The sequence below is a fragment of the Lepisosteus platostomus genome, chromosome 16, assembly GCF_059453375.1.
Source record: "Lepisosteus platostomus isolate fLepPlt1 chromosome 16, fLepPlt1.hap1, whole genome shotgun sequence".
Taxonomy (NCBI): Eukaryota; Metazoa; Chordata; class Actinopteri; order Semionotiformes; family Lepisosteidae; genus Lepisosteus; species Lepisosteus platostomus.
In genome coordinates, this window is record NC_142626.1 from 21,225,030 (window position 1) to 21,243,018 (window position 17,989).

The 17,989-nt window shown below is 38.2% G+C and overlaps 1 protein-coding gene across 1 annotated transcript; it reads left to right on the forward strand.

Moving 5' to 3' along the window:
* The first annotated feature begins 5,430 nt into the window (after positions 1 to 5,430).
* Positions 5,431 to 17,257, forward strand: LOC148647020 (cystatin-B-like). The gene is made up of 3 exons (XM_088609072.1): positions 5,431 to 5,571; positions 6,126 to 6,227; positions 16,969 to 17,257. The coding sequence occupies exons 1-3, from the start codon at positions 5,497 to 5,499 to the stop codon at positions 17,107 to 17,109; spliced, it is 318 nt and encodes a 105-aa protein (XP_088465198.1). The 5' UTR covers positions 5,431 to 5,496; the 3' UTR covers positions 17,110 to 17,257.
* Positions 17,258 to 17,989: the final 732 nt, after the last annotated feature.

A 17,989-nucleotide genomic window follows, 5' to 3' on the forward strand; every position in this document is an offset into this window, starting at 1 on the left:
TGCCAGCACACCAGTGTGCAGTGGCAGGGTGGTTGGGAAATTTAAGACCTCACTGCGCCTCCTGGTGGTGTCACAGGGTAGTGCAGCCCTGCATTCGACAGTTGAGAAAAACAAGAACAAGGTGCTGCATGTCACCTCTGTACCCTACTTAGTCCAGTGCGGCATGCATACAGACACCGTGTGTATTCTAGATGGCTGCATCTGTAAAAGAAAATGGTAAACATTCATCTTATAAAAAAGACTTGTGATTACAGTATGTTAACACATTGTTTTACTTCTTATCAGCAATGTGGGTAAGCAAAATAAATGTTGCAATACATATAGAATTTAAACCAAGTGTTATATTGTAGTAAAGGACTGATTTAGAGGATTTTGTACAACTTAGTCACCACATTATAGAACAAACTTTGCTGCTCTGAAATCACTTTAATTTAATAACATGTTTAAAAATGCAATAGAAATTTTATCCAAATTTTTATCTACTAATTTCCATCAGTTTTAAGCCCTTATTCTGAATGTGATTTTGTCATAAATCATACTTTAGGTAAAAACCTCTAGTGGGTCCCATAATTAGATTATGGGAAATTGTAATTTCAAGTTACTGAAAGTTCATTTTAGATTAAGAACAAGCAGTGTGAGAAGTTCCTTTAGTGGAAAAATAGAGTGGAGTAAGCATAATGCTGTCACCAGCAGGGATCTCTTTAACTCAGTCTCACTTTGTTTTTGCACTCACATAGTTTTGTTATGGGTGTTATGTATGTGGCAACTGACAAGCTGAGCTCCAAGCGCAGGTTTTAAGAGGAGCCTCAGGAATATTCTCAAAGGTTTGGTGGAATCAAGGCTATAATGAATGATGAAGAAGTAAATGACATGGGCAGATAGAAAGGGTGAGATGGGACAAGTGATTGATGAAAAGGGAAAGGCTGCCTGACTGCAACAGAGAGGCTGACTGGAAAATAGAGCTGCCCGAATAAGACAAAGTAGTGGCAGCAGAGAAGACTGGGGAGTCATAGCCTAGGAGCTGACAGCAAGTTAAAAAACAGAAACAACACTGGGAAAAAATGAAACAAGAGCAAAAAGACCGCACAGATTAAGTGCTGGGGAAAAAGAAAAAAGAAGAATGGTGTTTGCCAGTTGACCTAGCACTGATTTCTCTAGCTCAATGTTCAGTTCAGTTTATTGTCACATGCACAAGTGCAATGAAATGTTTATTTGCATGTACTGTATGCTCCAATACAAAGAAATCAAAGGAATCACCAAAAACATAAACACAGAACTGCAGCACCAGCAACAAGTTGAATTACAATTTAAAAAAAGTCAGACAAACAGTGTGAAAGAAAAAAAAATCAGTCTGAGCCAGTGGTAGGGGTAGAGATCAGTAATCTGACATCTTGTGGGAAGAAACTGTCTCTGAATCTGGAAGTTTGTGTCTTTATGCTCCTATAAGGCTTTACCAAAGGGAAGGGAGGAGAAAAGTGAGGATCCAGGATGACTGGTGTCCTTAACGATAGTTCCAGCCTTCCTGCGACAGGGAGTTGTAAAAATGTCTGAAACAGAGGGGAGCTGTACACCAATGTTGGACTGGGCTGACCTGACCACCCCTTGAAATGCCTTCCGGTCAGACAACGAGCTGCCGCCAAACCACACTGTAATACCATATGTGAGCACACTCTCAATAGTGCACCTGTAAAATGTGATAAGGACAGTTAAAGATAGATCACATTTTTTCAACTGTCTCAGGAAATAAAGGAACCGTTGTGCCATCTTTGTAGCTCCAGTTATATGCTACGTTAAGTCGTTAGTGATGAAGGTACCCAGAAACTTGAAACTGCTAACCATCTCTATTCCCACTCTATTCCCACCCCACTGATACGAATAGGGGTGCAGTCGCCACCTTGTTTTGGTTTTGCTGACATTGAGGGAGAGGTTATTGTCAAGGCACGATTCCACCAGGTTCCTGACCTCATCCCTGTAAGCTGTCTCATCATTACTGGTGATTCGACCAATGATGGTAGTGTCATCAGCATACTGTATGTGAAGATGGAATTGTAGCTGTGTGTGGCCACACAATCGTGGGTAAACAATAAATTAGTCAATATTCGCCATATTCCACTTTGTTTGGTGCCGTTTTTCTTACGTTTCACTATTTGTGCTGTTAGATGGCGCAAGAACGTTTTACCACAGTGATTCCAAACTGTGCATCGCGCCACCTAGGGGAGGCGCCATTATTGGTCAGGGGCTTCTCAGGTATCGCCAGTAAAAAATTGTATTATGAGCAAAACCTGCTGTTCGTGCACACAGAATGTATGAGTCGCGCGCTACCTAGCTAGACTAAGTCACATAACACTGGCCACAAGAGTCGGCAGTCTGTAAGCAGCGTACCAGTTGACCGCGGCTTCGGTGTTTCATGTTTCTTTGAGTGGTCATTTTGTGAGTTTTTTGTTAGATGATCGCAATTGAGAGGTTTTTAAATATGAGTAAAAAACGTGAAGAACATGGAGCCTAGTTCTAAAGAAAAACGGAAATGCAAATTCAGAAATTATTACGGCAGTTTCTTGAATTTCGGTTTCACATGCACAATTGTGGACACTGAAGAATGTCCTCAGTGTGTTGTCTGCTGACAGCATGCTCCCCAATAAATTGAAATGTCATTTGGAAACTGTTCACAGTAGTTTGATAAGTAAGCCTCCTGAATGAACAGAAAGCTGCTTTTTCTAACAAAACTACAGTCCCCAGTAAAGTTCTTTTTTCATCATACAAAATTGCGTACTGAGTAGCATAATGCAAAAAACCTCATACTACTGGAGTACCAAGGAATAAGCAACAGCTCCCTTTGCAATATCCTATCTTTGTGAAGCTGGGTTTTCAGCACTTGCGGTTATCAAATCCAAGTTCAGATCAAGAGTCAATGTTGAGAAGGAGGTGCATGTTGCCATTTCAAAAATACTACCCAGTATTTTTGGTGAATTATGTTAACATAATTTATTAAACAAGCCCACCTACCCATTAAGAGGCACAAACAAAAAGACATTGTATTTCTCCCCCTTTTTAAACAAACATTGATGTTAGATTTTTACATTTTTATTTAGTCATTTTATTTGCATTCTACAAAGATGTTTTTTAAATTTTTCTCATAATTTCAATAAAACGTGTTGTCAAGTATGTTTACTAATATGATCAAGCCTATTGGTTTTGAAAATGATTAAAAATAATAAAAAATTGGATCAACTCTGGTTTTATTTTGACCCATAATTTCCTTTTCAGATTTATAATCTTTTATAAAATATTGCACTGCAATAGAACTTATTTTTGACACAGGGGAGGCATGTAGAAAATGTGACAGGTCAAAGGAGGAATGGACCCAAAACGTTTGGGAACCCCTACTTTACCAATTTGATTCACCAGTCAGAGTGGGTCCATCGTACTGTGAGGGAACCTGCACCAAAATGAGTGGATTGAAGTAGAAGAAAGTTGACAGTGAATACATAATGTTCAACAAAGAATGAACTGCAAAATACTTTTTTACAAATGTTGGAACAACCTTTAATTTGTAAGGAAAGTGTCGCTGTGTTCAAAGAATACAATCTCAGTTGGCATTTTGCTACCAAACATGCTAACTACTGTATGTTTGTCATGCAAGGAGCGGGCTAATAGAGCTTCCAAACTAGCCGCTAGTTTACAGGCTCAGCAACATGTATTTTTCCGCCCTTCTACTATCCAAGAGGCCAGCACAAAAGGCAAGCTACCTGCCTGCATATAAAATTGCTAAACAAAGCAAGCTGCTCTCTGAAGGGGAGCTATTGAAGGAGTGTTTGATAGAAACCATAGATATTCTTTGTCCAGAGAGCAAGAACAAATTTGAGAAAATAAGTTTATCATGCAGAACAGTTACCTGTCGGGTCGAGGTAATCGGTGAATACTTGGCTTGCAAGTTGAATGTCAACTTTTATTTTATTTTTTTTTATATTTAAAATATTTTTTCTCTCAGGTTTTTAATACACAGCTGCCAACTTCCCAATTTGCTCCAGGTACATGTCTGGAATTAAACATACTTTTCTCTCCTGTATCAATGTGTTCAGTTCAGTGCTTCCACTCCTTTCTCTTCTGCAAATTAATCACAAGCTTTGGAGAAAAATGTAATTGTGCTTTCATCTTGGAGCTTGTGCTGAGATAATCTTGAAATATTTCCTTGTTCCATGGAATAGGTGTGTGAGTGAAGGAGTCCAGGTTGCATAACTGGTCTCATGATGAAATTTGCAACTGTACCATTTTTCTCTCAAGTAGAAATTTATTTTATCCATGGAACTGTTGTAAGTGCATGAGAAACTTTCTTAGTTGAAGAGCAGAAAAAAAGACTAATATTGGGGAATTGCTATATCTATTTTTTTAACACTGTCATGTCTACTGGGCAAGGCACAGATGAAAAAATATCACAAAAACAAGCAATGAAAATGCAATAAATACACACAGGCAAGTGCAAAATTTATCAAGAAGGACTTTTAGTGTAAATAAACTGACTTAGTGAGAAACATTGTTTTAGTTCTAATATATTTAGGGAGTGATTTTAAGAATAAGAATAAAATTCCTTTCATTTATAATGGGGACTCCCCTCCACCACCACCAATGTGCAGCATTCACCTAGATGATGCGACGGCAGCCATAATGCGCCAGAACACTCACCACACATCAGCTATCAGTGGGGAGGAGAGCAGAGTGATGAAGCCAAATCATAGATGGGGATTATTAGGAGGCCATGATTGGTAAAGGCCAATGGGAAATGTATGTCCCGGTCACTATTCTGGGGCGTTAGGACACACACAGACCGCAGGGTGAACACCTCCTACTGGTGACCTCCCACCTCCCACTAATACTGCTTTCAGCAGCAACCTTAGCTTTCCAAGGAGGTCTCCTATGTAGGTGGGTTGCAGGGTGATATGGCTGCTTGCCACATGGGAGTACATTTTGCAATTCAGAGGAAGGCTTCACAAACTGGAGATCCAGTTACTTATAACCTGGGATATACTATAGAAAGCCTTAGTGATTTGCTCATTTGGCAGAGGCACACGATTGCAGAAATACAAGATTTTGTCTATTATTTATGATTATTAGAATTTAGTTCAATTGCTTTTTTTGAGGTCGAGAGTGATTTATGTCAACAAATAGAAGAAAATTCTTAGTCTTAGATATAGCACAAAAGACTTTCTTTCTACATTCAAATGACCTGCACAGCAGATGCCATACTGCCTTATATTACATAGAATGAAATAAACTATCACATTCCAACAGTCCAACCTCTCCCTATTGTTTTTTTTAATCTGTCCATGGGTGGGGCTCTGAATAGCCATTGGCTGGGATACAGGTGGAACCTGAACCTGTTGTGTTTAAAAGCAGGGAGGGAAAATCTGATTTTTCAGTCTTCAAGTAACTCAGTTACTGCAAGGTGCACATTATCAACAGTAACATCTGCTTGTTGTTATATTCACTTCTGTAATCAAAATGGAAGATAATAGATGTGGAGGGTGGAGTGATCCTAAAAGCCCTATTTCTGAAGAACAGAGGATCTGCGATGAGGTGAGTCTTCATCTGTTAAGATAAAAAAGTCTTGCACTCCTAATGTAATCTGACTGCTTCAGATCTGGAATCACAATTTTTGTCATAATGATGCAAATACTCCTGTTCCACTGACATATACACATTTTCAAAACCTTAATATCTTATTCAAGATTAAACGTAATCATCAAAAACACTGAAACAAAAAGATTGTTTTACAGGAAATTTGTGAAAAAATAAATGGGCAACAGGATCGTGCTTACTCTTTGAAGCACAAAGCTTAAATTTAATTTAAGATGACATTAAAAAGGAGAATTTAATTAAACATAAGAATGGATGTTTGATCCAATTCACTTTTACTATGTTGCTTAGTCCCTTTTTTCAGACACTAATATTTTACAGTAATACATAATAATTTTATATACTGTGTATTTCAAGATGACACAGCAAAGTTAGTATTATGTGGTATTTTTGTTATGTTTTCATTTCTAATTCTAATTTTACTCAAAATATAATCTGAAAATGTTAAGTTCTGTTCCTGTATTCTTAGCTAATGCAAACATTTTTACTTCAAGCTGAAACAAGAGGTAGAATACCGGATGGGGAAGATCTACTGTGTTTTCACTGCAAAATTATACATATCACAGGTGGTGGCTGGAGTTAACAAAATCATTAAGGTAAGTGAGTTATGTAATAAAAGCCCTTTAGTTTGACAGTTTACTGAAACATCTTTCTTAATTTCTTTGTTATAGGTTAATTTACTCAGCCGTGATCTCACACCCATTTGACTCTATCTGAAAGGCTGGGTATACAACACAGTAGAATTGTGTTGTATAGAGATAAAGTGACAAGAGAAAAAATAAGGGCTTTACCACAGAATCAATAGGTCTAATTAAGAGAATATTCACTTTTTACCAGCAGAATCAAAATACAACACCACAAACTTTTATAATAATAATAATAAACTTTATTTTTATAGCGCCTTTAAAGGTGGCTTCTCAAAGCGCTTTACAGGATGACAACAACAATAAATAAGAAGAATATACAAGATAAAACACAATTACAATATATAGAGGAGACCGTGGATGGTGGTACCAAGAAAAGCAGAGGGGTGAAGAATGGAGCCAGTTAAGTAAAGGCTTTTCTGAAGAAGAGGGTTTTGAGTCTGGATTTGAAGGAGTTAAGAGAAGGTGACTCTCTGATATCCTTGGGGAGAGAGTTCTAGAGCTTGGGGGCATAACAGGAGAAGGCCCTGTCACCCATACAATGTAGACGGGCTTGGGGGACAGTAAGGAGAGCAGAATTAGAAGAGCGAAGGTTGCGAGGTGTGGAGTAGGGCGATAATAGTTCAGACAGATACTGAGGTGTCAAGCCATCCAGAGCCTTTTAGGTGAGCATGAGGATTTTAAAGTCTACACGGAATTTGACCGGAAGCAAGTGCAAGGACTCCAGGATAGGAGTAATGTGATCACTTGCACTAGATCTGGTCAGGATTCTGGCTGCTGAGTTTTGGACATACTGCAGTTTGTTCAGAGTAGATTTAGATACCCCAGCAAGTAGAGCATTACAGTAGTCAATTTGAGAGAACACAAATGTGTTGATCAGCTTTTCAGTCACAGTTAGTGATAGCATAGGGTGTAGTCTAGCGATATTTCTGAGGTGAAAAAAAGATGTTTTGACAGTATGCTGCACATGTGGGTTGAATGTTAAGCCAGAATCGAATATAACCAGAATGGAAGAGGTGTTAGTGGGGCCAGCGGGGGGCGCTCACCCTGCGGTCCATGTGGGTCCTAATGCCCCAGTATAGTGACGGGGACACTATACTGTAAACAGGCGCCGTCCTTCGGATGAGACGTAAAACCGAGGTCCTGACTCTCTGTGGTCATTAAAAATCCCAGGGCGCTTCTCGAAAAGAGTAGGGGTGTAACTCCCGGTGTCCTGGCCAAATTTCCAATTGGCCCTTACTAATCATGGCCTCCTAATAATCCCCCTCTATGAATTGGCTACATTACTCTGCTCTCCTCCCCACTGATAGCTGATGTGTGGTGAGCGTTCTGGCGCACTATGGCTGCCGTCGCATCATCCAGGTGGATGCTGCACATTGGTGGTGGTGGAGGGGAGTCCCCATTACCTGTAAAGCGCTTTGAGTGGAGTGTCCAGAAAAGCGCTACATAAGTGTAAGCAATTATTATTATTATTATTATTATTATTATAACCCCAAGGCTTTTCAATTTTGATTGAAGCTCAAGTACAGAACCATCTTCAGATAGGGTTACAGGACTGGCTTTATGAAGTTGATGAGGGGTGCCAATAAGCATGACTTCAGTCTTGTCGTGGTTAAGATGAAGGAAGTTTTGAGTCATCCAATTTTTTTATGTCAGAGATGTAATTAGATAGAATAGAGACAGCCACATCAGTGTCAGGTTTGGTATGGATGTATATTTGAGTATCGTCAGCGTAAAAATTAAAGCTGAGGCCATGTGATCTTAAAAGCTGACCAAGTGGAAACATGTAAATGCTGAAGAGCAAGGGGCCCAGTATTGAGCCCTGAGGAACACCAGACTTAACAAGACCAATTTCAGACCTGTACCCATTAAGGGAAACAAAGTGACAGCGATCAGTGAAGTGAGATTTGAACCATTTGAGAGCAGTGTCAGAAACTCCAAACACAGTCTCAAGACGAGAAAGTAAGATGTTATGGTCAACAGTGTCAAAAGCAGCACTGAGATCAAGAAGGATGATTATAGAAAGAGAACCAGAATCAGCAGCTATTAGAAGATCGTTAGTAACTTTGACCAGGGCAGTTTCTGTGCTGTGAAGTTGATGGAAGCCAGATTGGAGGGGTTCGAAAAGGTTGTTGGTCATGAGGTGGTTATGTAACTGAAGTGTGACAGCACGTTCTAGAATTTTAGCAAGAAAGGGTAAGATGGAGATGGGGCGAAAATTGTTAAGATTGTCGAGAGCCATGTTAGGCTTTCTTGGCACGGGGGTAATGGCAGCAGTTTTGAGGACCGTTGGTACAATGCCAGTGCTCATGGATTCATGTATACTATTGAGGACAATGGGACAGGAGAGAAACAGGACTGAAATAAAGTGGTGGGAATGGGATCTAAAATAGATGTGGTGGGTTTCATGCGTGTAACTAGTTTATTGAGGGATGCTGAGTCAAGAAGAGAGAAGCTGGAGAGAAGGGAGCCAGAGAAGTTTGATGAGGAGGGAGGAGGTATGGAAATGATATGCGTAGTGGAGAGAATGTGATGCCGAATGTTGTCAATCTTAGAACTAAAGAAATCTAAGAATGCTTTGCAAAGTTGTGATGAGGCAGGTAATGTGGTGGGGCAGTTTGGCTTGAGCAGTCTGTTGATGGTGGAGAAAAGATGTCTGGGGTTGTTTTGGTGATTTTCAATGATGTGAGAGAAGTAGGTTGATCTAGCAGACTCTGTAGTAACCTTATATTCAGATAAGTAATCTCTCCAAGCCTGATAATGTACATTTAGGCCAGAAAGACACCACCTACGCTCAAGTTTGGGAGAGGCTGCCTTCATGGATCGCAGATGGTCATTGTACCAGGGGGCAGGGCAAGAGAAGGAGATGGTTCGAGTTTTTAAAGGAGCAAAGGTGTCGAGGGTAGATAAAAAAGCCCTGTCAAGTAATTGTATTTTGTCCTCTAGAGGGTCAGAGGAAGAGAAACAAGACAAGGAGGACAGAACAGAATTTGCAAACCTTGGGTGATCAATTGATCGCCAGTTGCGGAAATTTACAGAGCGTGGGGGGGAAGTGTAAGAAACAGATAATTCCAGATTGAAAAGAATGGCTTAGTGGTCAGAGATCAAGGGGAGAGCAATGGGAGACAAAAGAGTCATTTGCAATTATTAAATCTAAGGTGTATCCTTTGTTATGGGTAGGGGTACAAACAAACTGAGTAAGATCAAAGCATCCCAATAGAGAAAGGAAATCTTTTGCCAGACTGGAAGACCTTGAATCGATGTGTACAGTATATTAAAGTCCCCTAGAATAAGGATCCTTTTAAACTTAAGGCATACGAATGAGAGAAAATCAGCAAACTCACCTAAGAAGGCTTCACTTGGTTTGGGTGGTCTATAAACTGTGGCAATAATAGTAGATTAGGCGATAGAAACATTTAAAACAAGACACTCAAACTTTTTATCACAGATCTACAAAAGACAACGATTTATAATAACCAGGTAAAACCAGATATGGAAACAAAATATTTTCAGAATATGTTTATCAGGCGTGTCAGTTCAGAGAATTATTGACAATTTATCAATGACCAAAAATACAGATACAAAATAATAAAAATACAATCACAAAAGTTTGCCGAAATGCATAAAATCCATTGTCCTTACCATATAAAACAGCAAAAATTCTGTGAGCTTATTGCAATGTCCTTCCATGTCTGAAATGGCTGCTCACCCAACAAGAGCGGTTCTAATATTTTTAAATTCACTACCTATGGAATAGCTAATCTAATAGGTAGAAATACAGTAGCAGTCATTTAACAAATTCTGAGCTTTCAGAGACTTTGGGGAGGTTCTAAGGTGTCTGTAGAATTTTCCAATATATATTTTACTTGTGCCCATCAAAAAAGGGAATTTTTGTCATACTGTATGTACATCCCACAACTGTGCAAAAAAGTGCAGAAACACACTTTTCTAAATGTTTGCCTAAACATGATAAATAGCCTATTTAGCACTTCCAGTAAGTAAATGTGGTTGTAACAATAATGGATTTTATTTATTCTTTTCCTGAATTTTTATTGATTTAAAAATTTTTAGAAGGCAAAGAAACCATCCCATGTCCTGTCTTCATGAAAATGCCTGCAGATTTAATACATGTGTTCAATCTCTATTTTTTTATTAGACATATTAGAGTAGACCTGCAAAAGAAAGTGCTACATCTTCAAGAAAGACAACAAAAATCAATTTGCTGTTTTTTCTTACTTTTTGTTCTGTACATTTTTTCCTTTTGCCTTTCTATTGTTTATTCAGTAAGGCATAAAAAAAACTTAAGATTCAGACTTGATGTCTAAGGGGTTCCCTTGAATTCACCAGTTCTGTACTATCTACCTTCCAAGATAATTCAAGATTATTAAAGGGTACATCCATTCCAGGAGGACACTGACCTTGGGTTCCATTTAGGGACAGGATCTAAATGGTAGAAGCTCAGATCACTCCCTTACCACATGGGTTAAACTACAATTTGCAAAAGCCAGTTTTCTCCAGTTGGGAAAGGAGGTAGGAGCTACCAAATAGATGTCGAATATACAGCCGCTCAGTTATCCTGAAGGTACCCTGGTTGATGTTTGAAAAATAGGGGAAATAGGGCAGGGTGATCAGGTTATGGGCCATAATTGGATGAAGCAGGGCTTACACATAGATTGTTCCCACCTCAGCTTGGGCTCTGAGTTTGCCCAATTCAGTTGCTTAATGTGTGTAGTTTCTCCATTGCCATTCCACCAGATTGGAGGATCTGACACAGCGGCCTATGAATAAGTTTCACGTGAGAGTGCAAGAGATAATTAAGAGGTAATCAAATAAAAGTTAATACAGTATGACTATAAATATAATCACAAAGCCTTAGGTAGTGCTTAAAACTTTATTTAGGGTCTCTTCGTTTCAACAATAGGGTAGCAATTATATATTTAAAAAAAAAACATTAAACCAGTGACATTAAGCGGCATTGCCAATGACATGCTGAAAATTACTGTATGGTAAAATTTCATTTATTAAAAGCCTAGTTTCCAGCTGAAGAAAAACTCTGCTTCATTTTTTTCAGTTCTTCTACCTCAGTTAGATCTTAAAGTTAAAAATAATAAATGCATCCATCCATGTTCTAACCACTTAATCCAACATAGTGTCACTCACCAGCTAGGGCTATTCACGCCAAGCAACGGGTGTGAGGCAGGATACACCCTGGGTGGCCTGGGTGGGCTGCCAGTTAATTGCAGAGAACACAGTGACACACTCACACCAGCACCAGTTTTCCCGGAGTCCAATGAATCTACCGGTATGTCTTTGGCCTGTGGGAGGAAAAGGATCACACAGAGGAAACCTGCACAAACCATAATTGCACCCCAAGAACTGAACACAGGGTTTCAGCTCTGCAAGCCAGTAATGTTAATAACTATATGCTTTTGTGTCTGTCCTGTGATGGACTGGTGTGCTCTCCAGAGATTATTCCACTTTGCTTGAGTGGAATAGGAAAAGGATAGATGAAAGGAAAAAAACATAACATCACTTTATTAACCCTTTACAATTTCTTGCATTAGGAATTATCTTTTCACATACCCAAGCTTGCTCTCCATGAGACACAGACAGATAGGGAGAGAGCCTGGGTCTGCAATTGTACAGCACCTCTGGAGCAGTTGGGGTTAAGGGCCTTGCTCAGGAGCCCAACAGAGTAGGATTCCTCTGCTGGCTGCAGGATTTGAACCAGCAACCTTCTAGCCACAGGCGCAGATCCTTAGCCACACAGCCACCGCTGTATCCTGGTTATATATACATAAACGCTTATATGGACACTTGATTTTAATTACAGTACAGATGCAGCCATTCAAAGTGCGTGGCACAGACAGAGAGACAGACAGGGGCACTCGTGGTGCGTTGGTCGGTCGTAGAAAGATTTAAATGTCTTTACTGTGCCCGTTTTAGTATTGAATATTTATATGGAATTTTACCACTGAAGGGAAATCTTAGTAGCTGAGCATAAAAAGAATAGGAGCATACTGTAACGCGTGTGAAGGCCATAAACGATATTAATTTTGGAACATAAACATACAGTATACGGCTGGTCTCGGTACTTTAAAGAAAACATACACACCAGTATTCCATTTCTCCCTAAACATTTTAAGCATCAAAGTCTTTAACTAACGTGATACCGGAGTCAACAAGCATACTTTTAGAATTTGATTAAAAGGGAATATAATATGGAATCGCGTATCTAAAGAAATTAATAACGATATAATTATATTCATGTACCGCAACACAAGCCGGAATCCAGCCGGAGCCATGACTTTTTTTTAACAAACATTTCTTTGAAAAAATAAAACGTTTCCCTGGGTCAGAGATTAAATAAAACTTCACTCGCACCAAACAAATTTATATTTCTAAATATCACAACATGATCGAATTTAAGTCATTTTGATAACAATGAATAGTCACCTATGCGTTACAATATAAACATTTATATTGATTTAAATCGCGTTTTGATTTAAATCGCAAACGCGTGTTTAAATATATGTGTTTTTTGATTCACAATCAGACAAATGCAACATAAATTGATATCTTTGTCTTCTAAGTATTTTAATAAACTTTCAGCATAGCTTTCTCCCCGTTTAGATTTATTTTTCTTGGGATCTTGGGATCAAACGTGGAAAGATTAGATTGTAATCGTTTTTATTTTTTAAATACATTTTAGAAAAGTGTAATCTATACTAAAAAGCTGTACACCACCTGCTATAAAGATGCATATTGTAATACTTTCGGGTTCGGATAGGATGGACACAAGAACTCAGACTTGCGGCGTTAAAGCAAGTTAAAGCCTTGATTTTATATATCACCTTTAAAAGTGGCATCTCAAAGCAATACAATAGATGTGTAAACAGTTAAAAGGACCACAGATTACAAAGTAAATACCCAACACTGATTGTACCCATCTGTCATGCTAATAAAGCACCTTGAATTGAATTAAATTGAGAGAGAGAGGGGGGGGAGGGTGAGCGAGAGAGCACAGCCAGGACAGACAGGCAAATAAGATACACTCCACAGACATTCACAACAGCGACATATCATAAAAAGTTTGCACATATTGTTAAATTATTACTTCTTTTTCAGGAAGTTAAAAAAACACTTGAATTACTTATTCAGTTTCTCAAAATAAAATTATTTTTCAAGCAATGCAACTAACGTCGGGCAACGTGTTTTTTTTTAATCCAACATTGACAGCCACATCTTAAATCTTGTCAGTCAGCTCTTTTTTCTCTATTTGAATTGTGGCGATTCAAACAACTTGGGATAACAAGTGGTCTTAAAGTCACCGAGCTCACAGAGCTTCAACAACAGATGACAATTTCCTTAGTCCTTCCTTAGTCTTCCTGAAATTGTCAGATTATGAGTGAATAAAAGCATTTTATTAAAAACACGTTTGCGTTTGTTTGGGAGCTATATTATGTATTTTTCATATGTAAGATATAATGATGTGTTCCTGCTTACACATCGCACGACTTTAAAAGCTAGAAAAACAGGTTTCGATTCACATTATCTGGCGAGCCTTGTTTTGTCAAAGGACAGCACACTCTCTCTCGCTTGCCGTAAACGGACAATACACAGGGGGGAGGGCAAGCGAGAGTGAGTGGGGGGGTGATATGTGAATATGATAATGTGAATTCCATCAAGTCAGGCACCTGTGAATTTGCAGTATTCCCAGAAAGAGCCGCATCCCATCCACTGTTCCTCCAGAAAGCTTATGCAGAAGTGAAGGAATTAAATATGGAATTAATATGGAATTTAATATGGAATTAAACCGGTTTCACAGGTATTTTCAAAGTAGAAGGGGGCGAGATTTCCAGCGAAAGACACCTCCCCCCCCCCCAAAACCCAGTAAGTACAGTACTTACTAGTTAAGAAAGCTAGGTGTTAGCATAAATTATTAGTAATCAATAATATTAAATTTAGCACTGCAATAAATTAATAATAAATTCTATTCTACTCTGAGAATGTAGGGGGAGGAAGAATGCCCGTGGTCTTTTCACTTACTGCAATATTATGGACACTCAATTGACTTTAAAAAAAACAACAACTTTTTTTTGACAGCTGGTACAGCACCCCACCGCGCCCACGCGCCAGCATTATATTCTCATGTACGGGTAGAATATGTTCATTGTCTTCCAATGAAAGAAGGGTTCCTTTTGTCGTAGTCGGGAGACATTAGAAGCTTGCCACGCCCGGACTGTTACACCAACACATTAGCATGTTCAAGCGATTTCATTGAGGAGCCTAGCTTTCTTAACTAGTAAGTACTGTACTTACTGGGTTTTGGAGGGAGGGAGGTGTCTTTCGCTGGAAATCTCGCCCCCATCTACTTTGAAAATACCTGTGAAACCGGTTTAATTCGTCACAGCCAGCACTCCCGCAGAGAGGGGGGTTGTACTTGCAGTGCATCGGTATAGATGGGAAAGCCAGAGCCGAGTCAAGTCTAGCCATGTGTGAGTCTAGTCTCACAGAGCTTCAACAGCAGATGACAACTTGTGAGTTCGATTAAGAATGAATAAAAGCATTTAATTAATAACGCGTTTACGTTTGTCTGGGTGCTGACAAAGTAAAAAACAATTACTTTTTGACAATGAAGAATTGTGTGTGTGTCTCTCTCTCTCTGCTGGCGTTTGTAATCGTTTTTATTTTTAAATACATTTTAGCAAAGTAATGTACCATAAAAGTATTGTGAGACATATTTGGGTTAACATGTTCAGTGTTCAGTGTGTGGTAATTTGTTTGGTGCGAGTAAAGTTTTATTTAATCTCTGACCCAGGGAAAAGTGTGGTGTGGACAGCTTAGGAGAGAATGCAGGCTCGCGCTGTGTCCGTTATTCTTTTTGTCTTCTCCTGGCTTGGTCGGATAGTTATGGTTTTTGTTTTATCAATAAAGTTTGATAATCGGCCAGTGAAACCTCTGTTGTCCTTCACATGAATGCCTGAATCATTGTACCGAACCCAGGATTTTACAGTATTTTTTCTATAAAATACCAATAACAGCAACATACAGTTTACATAATATGTTGATGTTCCAAAACTAATATCATTTATGACCTTTATGACCTTCGTTATGCTCTTCTTTAATGTCTAAGCCGGAACACATCATTATATCTCATTTTGTATTTCTTAAAAAAAAATCGTTTGCCCAGCCTTACAGTATTGTTGTTATTGTTTTTATCCTGTAAAGCGCTTTGAGGAGCCACCTTTAAAGGCGCCATATACAATAAAGTTCATTATTATTACTATTGTTAATTTGCTAGACAGAGAGGTGAACATTATTACGCAGAAGACAAAGATAGCAATTTACGTTGCATTGTGCATTGTGCTACTGTAATACAGTTTTAAATAATGAAAAGTCTAAACTGTATCAGCTTTATTTATGGGTTTTAAATAAAGGCGATTTAAACGCGATTTAAATCAATATAAATGTTTATATTGTAACGCATAGGTGACTATTCCTGGTTATTAAAATGACTTAAATTCGATTATGTTGTGATATTTAGAAATATAAATTTGTTTGGTGCGAGTGAGGTTTTATTTAATCTCTGACCCAGGGAAACGTTTTATTTTTTCAAAGAAATGTTTGTTAAAAAAAAAGTCATGGCTTCAGCTGGATAAAAACACCCAACGTATGACGTGGGAGTCAGGAACCTAACCCACAGCGCCACCAGCAAGGTCACATGAGGAGTGTTGAAAAAGCCCTACAAACATTATCAACAGACATCGTACAGCATGTACTATTCTTGTGTTGCGGTACATGAATATAATTATACCGTTATTAATTTCTTTAGATACCCGATTCCATGTTATATTCCCTTTTAATCAAATTCTAAAAGTATGCTTGTTGACTCTGGTATCACGTTAGTTAAAGACTTCGATGCTTGAAATGTTAAGGGAGAAATGGAACACTGGTGTGTATGTTTTCTTTAAAGTACTGAGACCAGCCATATACTGTATGTTTATGTTCCAAAATTAATATCGTTTATGGCCTTCACACGCATTACAGTATGCTCCTATTCTTTTTATGCTCAGCTAGTAAGATTTCCCTTCAGTAGTAAAATTCCATATAAATCTTCAATACTTAAACGGGCACAGTAAAGACATTAAATATACATAAACATACTGTATACAGTACAGTTTGCATACAGTTATATGTTTATGTTCCTAAATCAATCTCTTTTATGAGTATGTGAAAGGCATGGTGAATCGGAGACTCTCAAAAATTACTGTACTTTGCATGATTGAAAACAAATGATTGATTGTGAAATGTTGTGGTGTTACTTTTACAAAGACGGTCAATGAAAAAAAGAATGTGGACCAGGGCAATACTTTGAGTTTACAGCTTTTCCAAGGTCATTAATTATTAATACTATTAATAATATCTTCGTTAAAGACTTTGATGGCGACAGCTCAAACATGAGAGGTTGAGCTTTATTAGCTCCACCTTGCCGAAATTCCAGATACAATTATTTAACTTGCGGTACTATACGAGAATTTACGGTAACTCGCGGTAGACTGCATAAAGCGCACCGCAAAATAATCCGGTATCACCCGCTTGTTTTGAATGGCTGCATCTGTATATTATTAAGCTGATTTTTATTCTTACTTGAGCTCAATAACTAATCCAGTTTCTTCTGCATCCATTGCAGGTCCATGCTGGAGAAGATGACTACATCCATGTTGAAGTGTTTGTTCCTCTGCCCTGTGATGGTTCTAAGCCTCAGCTGATTGATGTGAAGACAGGCTTTCATAAGGACAGCCCTTTTGAAATTTTTAAACCAAAACCCTAAAATTCATGCTCTTTCCAGTTTTATTCCAGGGGTAAAATATAGTTGAAAACCAGGAATTCATAATATGTGAATTGTTTACAAATGTTGGAATTGTTGACGTGAGATTGTTGAAATAACTAAACAATAATCAACTATTCTAAATAAAAATTAAGAATGAAATTGTTTCCATTACGTTATAGGAAACACATACAAAATTAGTTTTGTCAACTGTTGTGGACTCAAGAAGAAACCATACAACAACAAGAACAACAACATCAATAATAATATATTATTATTATATAAAATAATGTTTTACCAATTCAGAATGAAGATCTGTAAAGGAATTCTTCTAAGTTCACCTATTGCTTTAAAAATATCTGTTTTTTTTTTACCTTTATACTTTCTAAATGAAAGTGTTCTGCTTGGTATGGTGCTAAATTGCTTAGTAAGAAAGGTGTGTACTTTCTTTGTCCCATAATTGAATAACCTCTGGAAGGTAGCAGTTGTTACTTACTATCTACTGCACTAGTTTAGTGCTGAGTACCATGTACCACCCACAGTTAGTACAATGCTTTCAGTGAGATGCAATTGACCCATTGGGTAATGTACTGTATCACAGTGGCTTAAAGTTTGCCTCAGAAGTGATACTGTACATACACATACTGTGACACTTTAAATCTACACATTGGGAATTTATTTTTTTATGACAGGCAACATTTATGTACACACAATACTTCAAAGGAAAGCCTCATGCACTTTTGATCTCAGAATGCTTTCTAATTTACGTCTGTGGATCTTTACTTAAACTGTTGGTACAAAAACCAGAACCAGCCACTGCAAAGCAAAACAACAAACTAAACAAAAGCCTACAGTAGCTCTTTGAGCTCATTCAGCTGCTAAC